Here is a 14,525-nt window from a genome sequence, read left to right on the forward strand (position 1 = left end):
CTGGCTTTGCAGTGGGACTATGAAGCCTCGGTGCACCAGTGTTAGTAAATTCACCTAAACGTTTATGAGAAATTTCCTGTGATGTTAGTGGCATGTCTAAAGCAAAGCAGAGCAAAAGGAAGACGTGAGTTACTGGCCTATGCTTGAAAAGTGCTAGCTTTCTGTGAATTATACTGGCCATTGATTGAAAATGCCGCTGCAGTCTTATCTGGGTAGATCCTGACATGATATAGCTGGAGGAGGGGGAGGGTGGTTTCATAGCAGCTACAGCATCTGAGAGGGGAGCACGCACACCAAGCTGAATGCGTACCTGCTTGTTGTGACGGCATGTTTCTCTTCCCGGATCAGCCAGCAGCAGCAGTTACCTCTGTTAGTCAGCATTAAGATGGGAAGAGCATAATGGCCATCTGCAGCGGAGTTGTGCCAGCAGGGATGCTGGGGTCGTCGTCTTAGGCATCCCGCTGCGTTGATCCCATGTAATCCCAAACGCGATGGTGTGCCTGAACTTACAGCAACAAAACAGATTAGAGCTGGTGTTACCTACCAGTGTGTGGCAGTTGAAAAAGACAACAGTGCTCTATAAAAAAAGATTTAGTGCATTTATGGTATTCCCACTGAAGGAATTTTGGAAAACTTTAATTCCTTAACCAGAAGAGGGGCAAGCAATTTGCTTAGGCGTCTGCAAGCTCAGCACAGGGATGTGTCCACGACAGGGAAGTAAAACTTGTGTGTTTCAGGCTCTGAGCCCTGGATTTCTACATCCGTAGGCAAGCACGATAGGGAAACTGGGCTTTTCTCCTCCTTCCGCGTGGCTCCTCAGCTGTCCTGTGAGGACTCCCAGGCTGGTGGTAGTTTCGTGTCTGTATCCTCGCAGATGAGCAGCACGGTCCGTCAGCATTACAAATCCAGCCAGCTAATGCTGTCATTAGCGCTAATGGGCTTTCTCAGACTGAGCTGGCGTCTCTGTCTCTCCGCACTGTAGCCTCATCTTTCCTTTCCGGGAGGTTTCTAAGGAGTGTCACGCACCCTCCAAGAAAGCGGAGGCATTCCTCAGAGGGGAAAGCTGAACCGGAGGAGGTGCTCTACACTGACGAGAGATACTTTTTCCCTCTGGAAGGACTCTTGGAAGCGGCTGATGCTTAAACCCTAATGGGGTTTCTTTGCCCGCCCAGGCAGAGGTGTCAGGTGGGTGATGTAGGACAAAGAGGCCGCCCTGACCTCAAGCCGCAGCCTGCGAAGTCATCTCTGCTGCACCAGAAAGCGGCATGTCAGCTCCTGGCTCCCCGCTCCAGCAGGGCTTCCAGGGACCCTCGCAAAGCACCACTTCCAGCAGCGTTGCCCAAGGCCTCGCTTTTCTTTCCAGGTGCCCAAATACTCATTTCTCGCAGTGAGGAGGAGTAAATGAATGTCCGGAGACCCTCACGCTCCACTTGTGCTCTTTTCCTCACGCTCCAGCAAAGAGATGCTGGAACAAGCCCTTGTTTGTTCCCCAAACATCTCGTCGATGCAGAGTCAAAGAACTATCTGGAATGTCAATATAACTGCATTATCTTGCAGGTTTGGAGCCAGTACAGCCTTGGGCAGGCTCTGCTCTCTGTCCCAGCCTGAGTGGACTCCTGTACGTTGTTGCGAAAAGCCCCATGCAGATGTCTTGGGCTGCGTCACCTGGTTTATTTCCTTTTTAACATGTGGTGCATATTACTTCTCAGGAACTCCCCCATTAGAGTGATGATAGAAAAGGAACATATGTTACATGAAGTAGCTCCATCCCCTCCTTTTTTTTTTTTTTCTTTTTTTTTTTTCACCTTTATCTTTGCTCAGTAGCAATGTAATGATAACGATTTCAGCCTCTGCTGTCTTCAGGAACAGGAGATCAAAAGGCACGTTTCATTTCAGCAAATGAATACAAGCACGCTGTGTACACACACAGGGAGATCCTCTGCCAGCAGCACGAGCTCCAGCTGGACCGCTCGCATCAGCCGCGGCAGATGTTGCGTTAACTGGAGTTTATCCATACCTGAAAATTAATCTAGACCAGGCGCAGTGAGAGTTTAGAGTGTGGAAACTATTAGCGCTCTGGCTGGGTCACTTCTGATTTCCGTGGTCATTGTTGGTCTGCAGGCATATGGGATTTGGGAATTGCTCCTTCAGGGAAATTCTCCACGTAGGAGGGCCTCTCCTGTGCGCAAGGCTAGCTTTCCATCTAACGCCGCTACTGTCGCCATGCTGCCTTGGTGCTTTGACTGCATGAGCTTCTTATTGTCATGGTGGTCATTCCTTCGTTAGGGGGGGGTGCAATTAGTTTGGGGTGAGGGGAAAGGAAATGGGAAACTCCCAGAGCAGTTATCTGGCATCCTCTGCCCACAGGAGGATTTCTCTTGCTTCCCACACACTCCTCGCAGCATTTCCTTTTCAAACAGGCATCATCCTCTCTTCCCACTTGTCCCTTGTATTCCTGGATGCTGCCGTTTGTTTCATTTCCTAAATTTGTTGCCGTTGTCTCTGTACGTTACTTAATGTGTCGGTCGGGAAGTGCTGCCCATCTCTAGGCTCTCATTCATTGCTTTGCCTTTGCTCCCGGCTGCGATTCCAGCTCGGGCGGTCAGCGTGGCAGGAGGGTTCTGAACAGGTGACGGCAGAGCATTGCCCGGCTGCGCTGCCTTGCCAGCTCTTCTGTGCTGGAGAAGCATCACTGCATCCCTGCCGCCCACCAGTCCTATTCTGTCGTATCTATTATTTATGCTAGTCACACTGGCCTTCAGCCTGAGGTCAGTAAATCTGTTCTTTTTGTGAGCCTTCTTCCCCGTGTCTTTTTGAATGCAGTGTTTGCCCAGTCTGCCCTCTTCTGTACTGAGATAATAAGTGTTGTCTTTTTTTTTTTCCACCCCCACCCCGTTGCAGTGTTGATAGCTTTGCAGTTTACTGAAATGAAGCAGCAGAAATGCGTGAGGGTCTCTTGTAGAAAATCTCACTTAATATCTTTTTCCCATCCTGTATGTATTGTGTTGGGTATTTTATGTGTTTAACTGTTCATCTGCTTATTTTTTTTGTGGCTAATTAGATACTACACAGGGTGGTTCCAGATAAAGTTAGTACACTTTTTTTCCCCTACAAACTCGTCTAATACGAAGAACAAATTTCTTTAGAGAAAATACCTGATGCATGTTGGCTCTATGAAAACACCATTACAGTCAATTCCCTTTTGGTATTTCTTTGCAAACCCTGTGTTTTCTCGGCATGCGCTTTGACACGTGCCTGCGATCCCCTGACTTGTCTCTCTGGAAGCACTGCCCCTCCCAGAGAAGAGAAGGTGCTGGAGACCATGTACTGCGGAGGCGCGATCCTCTAGCAGTGTCACGTGCTTGTGTCAACCTGGCTGCTGGCTTCGGGCCTTGGAGTTAATCTGCTCGAGCAGTTGGGAGGGTGGCAGATCCAGCTTTGGTTGAGCAACACAGAGTAAAGCAGTAGACCTGAAAGCCATTTTCTGAGGCAACAAGTGCGCGAATTGCATGTTAAGGGGCGAGCTGTTCCGGCCGGGGAAGCGGGCTGGTCGTGCTCGCTCTCTGTGCCCACTCGCACAATTAGCAGGCAGCTTTGTCACAGGAAGGCCTAACGACACGAGGCTCGGGCACCAACGTGAAACCTTGCAGTGGCCGCGCATACCGGCGGTGCTGGCGTGCCTTGCTCCGCGGTTACGCTCACCAGAATGAAACCTGGGCGACTTACCGCGGCGCGGGCAGTGTTGCATCCTGCGAAATCTGCTAGAGCCCAGCTGGGTGTTTGCGTGGCAGCCTGCACCTGCCCCGGGCCTGCTAAAAGACCATCTTCCCGTCCTCTCCCCAGACCGCACCGTTCCACCTGCACCCCTGACGTCAGGACAGCATCCTGACCACACGGCCTCTCGGTGGGAGATGTGGGTTTCCCCGTGCGGGAATGTCATAGCTGTTGTTCCAATGTTGTCTGTATTTTGGAGGTAATACTGGTTGTTTTTTTTTTCTCTCTTCCTTTCCTCTCGCCTGTCGTTTGCAGATGTTAACGCAGGAGAACGAGTTCAGACCAATAGTGTAGCTACAGCATCAGCCTCCAACTCCACCTGAACCAGTACCAAGCAGCCAGCTGCACAGGAAAAATCACCAGTAATTTGAGTCTTGCTCAGCAACACTGGTCACATTTGGAAAGAAAATTAAAAAGAGGAAAAAAAAAAAAAAAAAACCAAACCAACAAACCAACCAACCTGTTCATTTTAGTGTTCAATTTTTTATTATTATTATTGTTGTTCTTATTTAACCTTGTAAAATATCTATAAATACAAACCAGTTTCATTGTATTCTCACTCTGCAGGGTGTCCGGGGCAGGGGACTAGGTGGGGGGAGGAGGGAAAGCGGAGCAATACAACACACCAGTGTCTCTCCCCTCGACAATCTCTTCATGTTGGAAGTTTGCTGTTGTGTACTTCAGAACCAGGACTCTTGCCTCATGCCCCCTCCCACAACAGAAAGAAGGAAAAAACAAAACAAACAAACAAAAAAAACAAAAAAAAACCCCCAAACCTCATTCTCTGCTGAAGTTCTTTTTTTTAAACCTCTTTTTTTATTTTCTTTTTAAGTGAAGTTTCGGACTTTGATGTAGTGCACAGCTTGAATTTGGTCGGGAGCTTAGCAGGGGTCATTCAACAGAGCTCAGCGTTGCTTGTCAGCAAACCCATATCCCAGGTTGTCCGAGGAGCTGCCCCGGCTCGGTGTGGGGAGCGGGCGACACGGTGGGAGCAGAGGGTGGGGGTGGGGGGTGGGGAGGGTTTTCCGTGTGTCTAAGGCTTGAACCGCTAGTGGAAGCCTTCCATTTGAAAAACCAGTGCTAGCAATGAAGAAACCTGCAGCCTCGTGATGGGAAAAGTCTTCCCCCTGTGGGTTCTATATAATATAATACACACACATGCACCAACACAAGCTTTACCAAGCAGCTCCTTTGCCCGGCGCAGCTCCTGCCGCGTGTCGCGGGCCGGAGCGGGGCAAAGCGGCCGGCGGAGGCGACCGGCCAGCTCCCGTCTTCAGCAGAGAAGAGCAGATGAACAAAACCCTCAGAGGGGGCAGGGACCCAGCCGGAGATGTTAAGGGACTTTTTGGAAAGTGGCCACTGTGAAAGCTTATTGGTTTTTTAGGGTTTCTCTCCACCCCTTCCCCCCCCACCCCCTGCCACAGTCTCCCCCTCCCCGCTCTCGATTTGAACAGGCTTCCCTTTCCCAAGGTGCGTACAGGAAAAGGACACCAGGGTTTATAATGTGAACTGTAACAGTCTACTGGTTTATTTTGTAATATTTTTTTAACTGCAGATTTAACTTGCAGGATGCCACATTCTCCGATAGTTCTGATTTTAAATCCACAGCTAGCATCTGTATTTAATTTCATCTTTTTTAACCTCTTGCTTTTTTTGATCTCTATTTATTGATGCGTGTTGCCACGTTGCCATTATGTTTTTACATTGGTAGAATATTAAAATACAGATCCGAGTGCTCTCGACAGTAATTTGTACCTGCTGACTGTTAGGAAAGCTGGCTATATATGAGTGTGTGTGTATATATATTATATAAATATATACATGTATACATAGATACAATACTGCTTTTTTTTTTTATTTTGTCTACGATCTCGAAACAGTCTGACTGAAGTGTGAGGTGAATGCTTGTTCTAGTCCATCTGTTCAGGGTCCGGGTTTCCTCCCTGCGACGGCGTGTGGCGCAAGCATCCATGTCTCTTTTCCTGAAGTCCAAGCAATATTCCTCGGGAAAGGGTGAGGTGAGCGGCCGGACACAGCCGCGGTGTAGAAACGAGACTTTGGGGAGACCCCATCTTGTCGTAGGCTTGCGGTTGGTGTCCGCTCCAGCCTTATCCTCCTTCGGAGAAACTGTAGTCGCCTTTGGTGCTTATCGAGCTGTTGTTCAACCTGCAGATCTCTAAGGCGAGCGGTTGCGTTTCGGGAAGGCGCGGACCTTCGCTTGGCCGGGGGGTAGCGGCTTCGGCAAGCTTGGCCACTGCGGGGGTGACGGGGCTTTTGCTCGCGAGCTCGGTGCGTTTCTTCTTGTACCTTTTATGCTGTTGACGCAGGAATTCTTGGAAACTATCTTTTAGCAGCCCTGGAACTGATAAAAGCCCTGCCCTCTTCCCTCCTGCCTGACCCACAGCGGGGTTGGGGAGGCAGGAGATGTTTCAAGAGTGACCACCTACCATGAAACTGGTAAACCCTCACGTTATACCCCTCGGCGATTTGCTGGCGGGCACACACACAGACACGCACACAAAAGGTTTTAAAGCTTTTAGCTGTTCAATTCTGTCTGACTGCAAAGGAAAGCACGGCCGTGTTTAGAAACGGGCTTTCCAAATCCTTACGTGCGACTTAATAGAAAGTGCTGAAGAGCATCTTGATGCGAGGGCTCGGCTAGGCGGTGTCCCGCGAGGTAAGTGCCGGGGCTCGGCTGACCCAGTGATCCAAATAGACGCAGGAGACTCCAGAAGTAGGACAGCGGCAGGGCACGGATCGGTGTGCCGGTGAGACTGCCGAGGCGCTGGCCACAGGTGCTGTTATTCGGAGGCAGTAAAATAGTGAGTCTTTAAAAAAAAAAAAAAAAAAAAAAGTAATTAAAAAATAATGAAGAAAAATTGCTGCTTGTGCCAGGAAGTGTGGCTTTACTTCTTTTTCATTTTATCTTTTTGTTTAAGACTGGCGGAGGGGAGTTAACAACTTTTCTCTCTGGTTTTGTGACTGTGCTGGCGTCTGTGTGTGTCTCGTGTGTGTGTTAGGCTGGGGGGAGGGTCGGGGGCGCCCCTCTGGTTTTATTTCTTTTTTTCAAGGATCATGGCAGGATCACACACTCTTTTATACAAGTTAGATCCAGGTCTTTGAATAACCTTTTTTGTAAATAAGAAAGAAAAAAAAAAACACACAAAAAAAATACAACAACAAAACAAAGCTCCTCACCAAATTCAAGCTTGTACATTATTATTTTTGGTTGTTTTTGAATTTTGAGTTTTATTGTTTTGTATGTAAATATGTGGACCCAGGAACTGTTATTAATGAGCAAAAAGTTACCGTTCAGGGCAGTGATTCTGTTTAATAATCAGACAAAATGTAGACGAGCTTTTTAAAGCCATATAGTTTTAACTCTGTACAGTAGGTACCGGCCTGTATTATTGTAACAATAACTCTAGCGATGTATAGTGTATCTATATAGTTTGGAGTGCCTTCGCTTCCGTGATTTTTTGAATTTTATTTCCCTCCTCCCCCCCAGCCCCCCCCTCCCCCCAACCTTCTTTATAAACGTCTCCCACCCCAAACCCGCATCTCTGCTCCTGAACCCGCTTTCTAACTCTTTGAGTGCTGTAAGGTTTCGGTGATACCCTGATAGTAGCGGAACGAAAGGAAACCGTCTCCACCGTCATCAATTTCATTGGAGCCGTGGCTTTGTTCTGGATGTCTCCAAGTTGCCCGCCCTGCCCTCTCCTCCTCCCGCTAGCAGCGACCGGTTTCGTTCGGACACTTGCCGCAGCAGCTCGTGGCGACTTGGCTCGTCTCTTTCCCCCTCGTTCCTGCGCCCAGGAGCTGGGAGGCAGCAGCTTCCAGGAGGCCTGGCCCTTCCATCCTCCCTGGCTGTGCCGGGGGCAGCAGAAGGGACCCCTGGGGAGGCAGACCCCGCCGCGTCCCGCAGGGATGCTGCGCTCGGAGCAGGGATGCTGCGCTCGGAGCCGTGCAGGGGCAGCGCTGTAGGAGACCGCGGTGGCTTTTTCTGCCAGGGGGACTTTCTGTTCCGTTTTCTTCTCCCTGTTTTTCCCTCCCCGAAGTCACTTTTGTTTTCTTGAGATAAGTTTAACATGACTCTTGATTTCTTGTGCCCAGCACGAAGGCCTTGTTTCTAAAACTAGATTGCTTGTGTTTTACTACCTTGTTAGTATTCCACATAAGATTGTCTTGAATGGGAAAACACTTAACTCTTTACCAAACCAAAGGTTGCTCTTTTATTTCGAAGCATCTCGTGTTCATTCCAGTGAAGCAGAGGCTGTGCTTTCTTTCTGGTGACACGACGGTCAGTGGTACCAGGCTGTCGGTGGCAGCCTGCTCAGAGCTGTCCCCCGCTTCTTTTACTCTTTGGGGCTTGTTTTTAAATCCGCTCTGGTCCTGCTCTGTCCTGTGCGTCCGCCCTGCTGTGGCGTGGGTCTCTGAGCCGGACTCAAGTGCAGTCTGTCTCCCCCGATGGACACCTGCTCAAGATGCTGGTGTTCTTTAATACTAAACTTATCTACCTTGCTGGGGGGTGGGGGGTGGGGGGGGGTGGGGAGTTGCCTGCAAAAGAAAATTGGCTGGTAGAAGATCCCCAGATACTTCGTCCCCTTATTTCGAAGCCAAGCTTAACCTAAAATAACGGCAGGTGCCTGCGACTCGCAACGTAAAATTTCCCCCCAGTTTTTAGTGCTTGGAAAAGTAGAAGTCAAGCAGCCTGTCAGACTCGTACTCCTGTACTAGGAACCTCAGCCACCGCGGAGAAAAAGGAAAAGCCGATGAGGAAAAGCACAGTAGGGTATTCGGTCCGGGCTCTGCCTTTCGGAGACTGCAGCGGGTCCCCGGGGTGGCCGCTGGTTCCCACGGGGCTCTCAGCCGGTTCTGGTCGTAGTTGGCTTCGTTTTGCAACACTGCAATAACAGCAAAACGACAGGAAAGGAAAACAGTACCTAAGGGGTTAGCTCGAGAAAAGTAGCTTCCTTGTGTTGGTCTTTCTCAATTTATTTTTTAATATATATATATATATAAAATATATTTATATATATATAATTTGCTTGCCTGTAAAATTTGCGTTCATTAATGTGTTGCTGATGGATCACTTGGGCCTGTACACACCAATTAGCGTGACCACTTCCATCTTAAAAAACAGAAATCTAAAAATATATATATATATTAAGGACTGTGGGTTGTATACAAACTATTGCATACACTTGTGCAAATCTGTCTTGATTTAAAGGAAAAGCAAAACCTGTATAACATTATTACTACTTGAATGCCTCTGTGACTGATTTTTTTTTTTTCATTTTAAATATAAACTTTTTTTGTGGAAAGTATGCTTAATGTTTTATTATTTCCCCCGCCCCATTCCCCTTGTAAATACGTTTTGTTCTGTGTGACTCGGTTCGGAAATAGTTAACTGGTACTGTAATTTGCATTAAATAAAAAGTAGGTTAGCCTGGAAATGAAATTTAAAAAATACCAAGTGTGTGGTCTTTATTTCAAAAAAAATTGCCCCTTTCTTTCCTCCTCCTCTCTCCCTTCTCCACCCCGTGTTCCTTGCCCTCATGCCTCTTTCCACTCCGCAAGAATAGGTGGACGTGAATCTTTGTAATAATAACTAAAAGAAAAACCACAAGAAATAAGCATGTTTTCTTAACTGAGCTGTGTTATTCCATGCTGTTTTTCAAGAGATGCCAGCTTGTCTATGATACCGTTTGATTTGATGGAGAGAGGAACCCTGGGACATAAATACTTCAAATTAAAACCAACCGATCTTCCTTTACCGTCCACCTATAGATACGAACTTAAGAACCTGTGTAAACTGCTGGCTTTGAATCCTGCACTCATGGTTGTTTGGGGTTTTTTTTTTTTATATCATTTGATCCCATTAGTAATGTTATTTGGTGGTGATCTGTAAAGTTTGTCGAGACCACGTCCAGTGGACCGTTCCTCCAGCAAATCAGCACGTAGCTATCTCTGAGTTGGGTTTCTGGTACTGGATAATGTATGTATTAAACATGACATGTCTATTAGCGCAAAAGAAAAAAGAAAAAAAAATAAAAATCCTTTTTTGGGCTGGCTGACCTGGCCGAATCCATTCTGTCGCTATCCTAAAGGCTAGATGCGAGGTCATGTGACTGCTGCTTCAATAAAAACAAATTTATATTGCAAAGAGGCTCCTCTTGGTTTGTTCGTGTGCCACCAGCCGTGGTCGTCCCCATCAAACCTCCGCTGGGCTCCGGCCGCAGCCCCTGCTCCGGGAGCTGGGGAGGGGGCACCCAGGGCAGGGGGCACCCAGGGCAGGGGTGGCCGGCCGTGCCCGGGTCGCGGGGGCTGCCACCTCCGGACGGCTGCTCCGGGAACAGCCCCGGTGGAGCAGCGAGGCCGCCTGTGCCCGCGTTTGGCCGGGGCTGGAGAAGAGGGTGCCGGTACCGAGCGGGTCGGTGTGTCAAAGGACCGCGCGGGTGAGCTGGGGACCCTTGGTGCACCCACAGTGTGAGTGTTGCGTTAGGCTCCCCCCACCCCCCACCCCTTGGCTCCCCCGGGCTGAGCCCTGTGGGGGCTGTTCTGGCCCTTCCTGGGCCCCCTGGAGCAGGTGCCACCCCCCCGCTCACCGGCGGGGACACGGGTCTCGCCCAGTTCAACCTCTGCGGCTTTCGCAGGCGCTGGGGACAGCAGGGCTGGGCAGCTGCGCCCCAGAAGCAACGTGGGTCACCCCGGCTGCTGTCCCTTCACCCAGCACTGGGCCCGCGGTGTCACCAGCCCCGTCGAGCTCATGCACCGAGACCTGGGCCGTCTGCTCCGCCGGGCCGGCCGCGGGCACCACGGGTGGCCAGTTCCAGCTGCACAGACTTCGCTGCCTGCGCCTCGCTCGGTGAGTTTATGGATTTAAAGTTTGCTGCTGTCGGGGGGGTTCATCACAGTCCTCAGTAATTTGCGGCGGTGGTTAATTATCTTTGGGCGCTTTTCTAGATGCACGTGCACTGGGCCCCCCTGGCTCTTCTGAACTTCTCGCGTGCGAGCGGCGCATTCTCTCTCTGCGCTGGCTTTGTACAGGAGCCCCCTGCTCCCCTCTCAGGTCTCACCTCTGAATGCCAGAGGCCCTTGGCCAGGACCAGTCACCTCGTCACTTCTCACTAAGGGGATCTTCAGCTGCTTCATGCCTTTTCAGTTTTTCCAGTTGTACCTCCTCTATAATTGTTTTTAACACCCTCCCTAAGCAGTGGGTACCAAAGGCAGCCAGAGGTTTCCTACAGCCCTGGTGTCAAATAAAGGCACCAGAGAGCATCTTGCAGCTGGTGCCTCTCTCCTGGCCTGAGGGTTGCATTTGCCCTTCTGTATGGAGGCTGCAGGTGTCCAGTTTATCCATCACTCCCTCCCATCATAACTCCTGCAGACGTTATCGATGGGACTTCCATAGATTCACCCCAATCACCCTTTTAAAAGATACAATGAAACACCTTAGCATCAAGAGCCAGTCCCCGCACAGCCCTCCAGGGAACAGTCGTTCTGTCACTGTTCCTCGTGTGGAAATATCTCCCGAGACCTGTCTGTAACCCAGGTTCAAACCCACTTAGCTTGGTCATTGACGGCTTTGAATGATTTAAAATGCTAATCTAAACGCAAAGCGGTGCTGAGCTGAGTGTGGTACGAAAGTCTGCTCCGCTGAGGTCCTTTGTCTTTATCGAACAAACTTCCAGCCATCTGGGTTGGAATTAAAAGTCAGCGTCAAGGCTACTGGCACCGTACGTTATCTGGAAGGTGGCAGCTTTCGGTCCGAGTCACTTCCCATGGGAGACCAAGCGCCACGCGGGAGGAGGGAAGCACACCCACCACAAAGCGCGGCCGGGAGAGCAGGAGCACCGCGGTTCATTGCTGAGGCACCGAGGCCGGTTGTTTGGAGGTGACGAGCCCAGCAGCTGGCACAGCCTCACCAGCCGGCCTGAACCTGCCCCCCTTCCCTGGCTCCGGGCAGGGCTTGGCTGGGTTGTCCTGTCGCCAGCCGTGGGGCGGGTTCCCGGGGCGGGCAGGGTGCTCCGTCCTCGCTGGCCTTCCTAAACCGGCCGTGCCCGAAGGCTGCGGGCGCCTGACCCGAGAGCCAGGCCCCGCTGGGAGAGGGAGGCGTTAGGCAGCAGCACCCACGGGGCACAGCAGGGAAGCCAGGCTGGCGTCTTGCCGTGAATGTCGCACGGTGCTGGGGCTCTGGAGCAGAGACCGGTCTCCCAGACGAGCTCCTGCTGGTTCTCCTCACAGGAGAGGGGCCGGGTGACGGTGGCCGGGGCCGTGAGGGACAGCTGGACTTTCGCAGCAAACACCCGCCTTCGGTCGATGTAGGAATGCGGTCCCGGATCCTGCTGGGCGCCCAGCTCACCCTAATGTCCCCGCACAGGTGGTGTCTTCTGCGTATACCACGGATGTCACGTGTATCCACGTACCTCCTACTGCCCCCTGAGAGTCTGCGTGTGGCCGGGGGGGTCTCCCACGCGGTCACTGGAGTTAAACTTCCTCTTTCTGGGGTTTCCCACTCTCTGCATCACCCACCTCCGGTCGCCCTCTCCGGAGGCAAGGCTGGGTCCCGCGGGACCAGGTAAGTGGGGAATGAACAGCCTCGTCCCGTGTGGAAGCTCGCGAGCGGGTGCAGCCGAGCACTTGTGAGCCGGGCAGCGGAGCCGGAGCCGGGCAGCCTGCCCACGGCCAGGGCGGTTTGCAGAGCCCCTCGCTTGCCGCCGAGCGAGCAAATGTGGCCGCAGGAAAACAAAAGCTCGTTGCCCGGGCAGAGCTGCGGGGCAGAGCACAGCCCCTGCCCAGCAAAGCAGCCCCGGGGGGGCAGGGCCCTCGGTCTGCGTCTGTGATGGGTTGCAAAGTAGCCAGGTGCAGGGGGTTGGGTTGGCGATGTGGTTGATTTTCTTTTTTCCCCTAAGCAAAGTTTTTTAAAACTGGTGGAATCCAGGAATTAACAGGACTGTTCATCGTAGCTTGCTGCTCGACCGCCCTGTGCTTTCCGTGAGCGCTGGTGGGGGCAGGGGACAGGAGCTGTCGGAGGGCGGCCGGGGCTGTGGGGAGAGGTGGGGGCAGATGTGCTGTGGGAACGGCAGGAGAGCTGGAGAGGAAGCAAGAGGTGCTCCTCCTCCTCTCGCCAGCCCGTCACCTAGCGTACGCTCTCTGACGGGGGCTGTAAGCAGGTGGGGGTCAGTCTCTTCTCGCAAGTAACAAGCAATGGGATGAGAGGGAACGGCCTCAGGTTGCGCCAGGGGAAGTTTAGGTTGCACAATAGTAAAAATTTCCTCACTGAAAAGGTGGGCAAGCACTGCCCAGGCTGCCCAGGGAGGTGGATGTGTCACCATCCCCAGAGGTGTTCGAAAGGCAGGTAGACGTGGCGCTTAGGGACATGGCGTAGTGGTGGACTTGGCAGCAGTCCTGGGTTAACAGTTGGACTCTGTAATCTTCAAGGTCCTTTCCAACCTGAATGATCCTTTGATTCCGTGTTTCCTACAGCAAAAGAGCTGGCATGGCCGCCGCCTCCCTTCTGCAGCTCGTTCCTGTAACCAAGTCCTTTGCCAGCCAGGAGTGCTCGGGAGACCGATGCTGGCAAAACCCAGGTTGTCTGAGGGTATTTTGCTCAAGGAGATTATCGGTGGTGTTCGGGATGCTGTCGTTTATTAGCAGTCTCGGCACACAAAGGGGACTACCCAGCTGGGGAGTCTTCGGACCATCCCAGTTACACCTCATTCCTCTTCCAAGATTCCTGTTCCGCGGCAGCAGGCCTAGCAACGGTTTGGTCAGTGGAAGCTGTTTCTGCTGGAGACAACGAGTCTGGGGCCTGTGCAGCAATGAAAAACGGTTTGCAGCTGGCTGGAGGTGGAAAAATTACACGGGCAGGTGGAGAAAGGCTTCAGTAGGTAAGGAACCAACGCGGTGGTTGCAAGAGGCTTTAAGGGGAAGGGCTGGCTGTTGCTGGCTCAGTAATAAACAAAAGGGACATTCATCCTTAGGAACAATCCTGCAGCAAGATGAGGAGAGAGGAGCAAATGCAGCTTTTCAGCCTCCGTAACACTGGTGGGAGCGGCTGCTTTCCAAATGCAGCGATGTAAAATGGTGCGTGAGAAGATGCTGGCCGAGAAGGGCACTTAGGGGAAGGTTTAGCGCTCTCGGCTTAGGGGCTACGTAAGAGCGCTGGTTAAATATTCCAGGCTTCTTGCTGCATCTGTATTCAGAGCACTGGTGGTGGTCACGCTCAGCGCTGATGTCACCAAGAGCAATGGCACCAGGTCCTTGCTGCACAGCTGCAATTAGCTCACCGCAACGTGCACTGCAGGTAGCATCGCACCCCCAGGGAGGAGGATGAACATCCCAGCACTGACCGGGGAGCTCCCCGATGGGCAAGGCATGCAGGCTCCTGTGCCAGCTCCCCGCCGGGGGAACTGGATGTGATAAATCCCGGAGGGCTGGGCATGGCAACAGGTCCAACCAGCCGTAGGCTAGTGGCCAGCCACAAGGGCGAGTGTTTGCAGGGGCAGGCACAGCTCTCAGGTCTGCGGGGATGGTGTCCACAGCCAGGCTGCCCGGGGAGGGCTCCGGGTACAGGTGAGCAGCCCAGGAGGGAAGCGGGAGCAGGACACTTCGAGTGCTACCTGCGGGACTGGGCTTTGGCACACGGGAGCAGGCCAAGAGAAGTACCCTGGGCTGCAGCCACGGGAGGCGGAGGAAGAGGTGCGTGGGGTTGGTGCAGCATGTGGGAATAAAGGGAGAACAAAAGG

The 14,525-nt window shown here is 51.9% G+C and overlaps 1 protein-coding gene across 4 annotated transcripts in view; it reads left to right on the plus strand.

Annotated features, from left to right (window-relative positions):
• Positions 1 to 9,246, plus strand: part of GSK3B (glycogen synthase kinase 3 beta) — a 157,421-nt gene extending 148,175 nt beyond the window's left edge. For 2 of the 4 annotated variants that reach the window (XM_040595476.1, XM_040595478.1), the window contains one exon: positions 4,030 to 9,246. In XM_040595476.1, coding sequence (XP_040451410.1) covers positions 4,030 to 4,097 — 68 coding nt within the window. In that variant the 3' untranslated portion in view covers positions 4,098 to 9,246. The other 2 variants (XM_040595475.1, XM_040595477.1) reach the window with 2 other exon arrangements.
• The last annotated feature ends 5,279 nt before the right edge of the window (positions 9,247 to 14,525 follow it).

The sequence above is a fragment of the Falco naumanni genome, chromosome 5 (assembly GCF_017639655.2).
Source record: "Falco naumanni isolate bFalNau1 chromosome 5, bFalNau1.pat, whole genome shotgun sequence".
Classification (NCBI taxonomy): Eukaryota; Metazoa; Chordata; class Aves; order Falconiformes; family Falconidae; genus Falco; species Falco naumanni.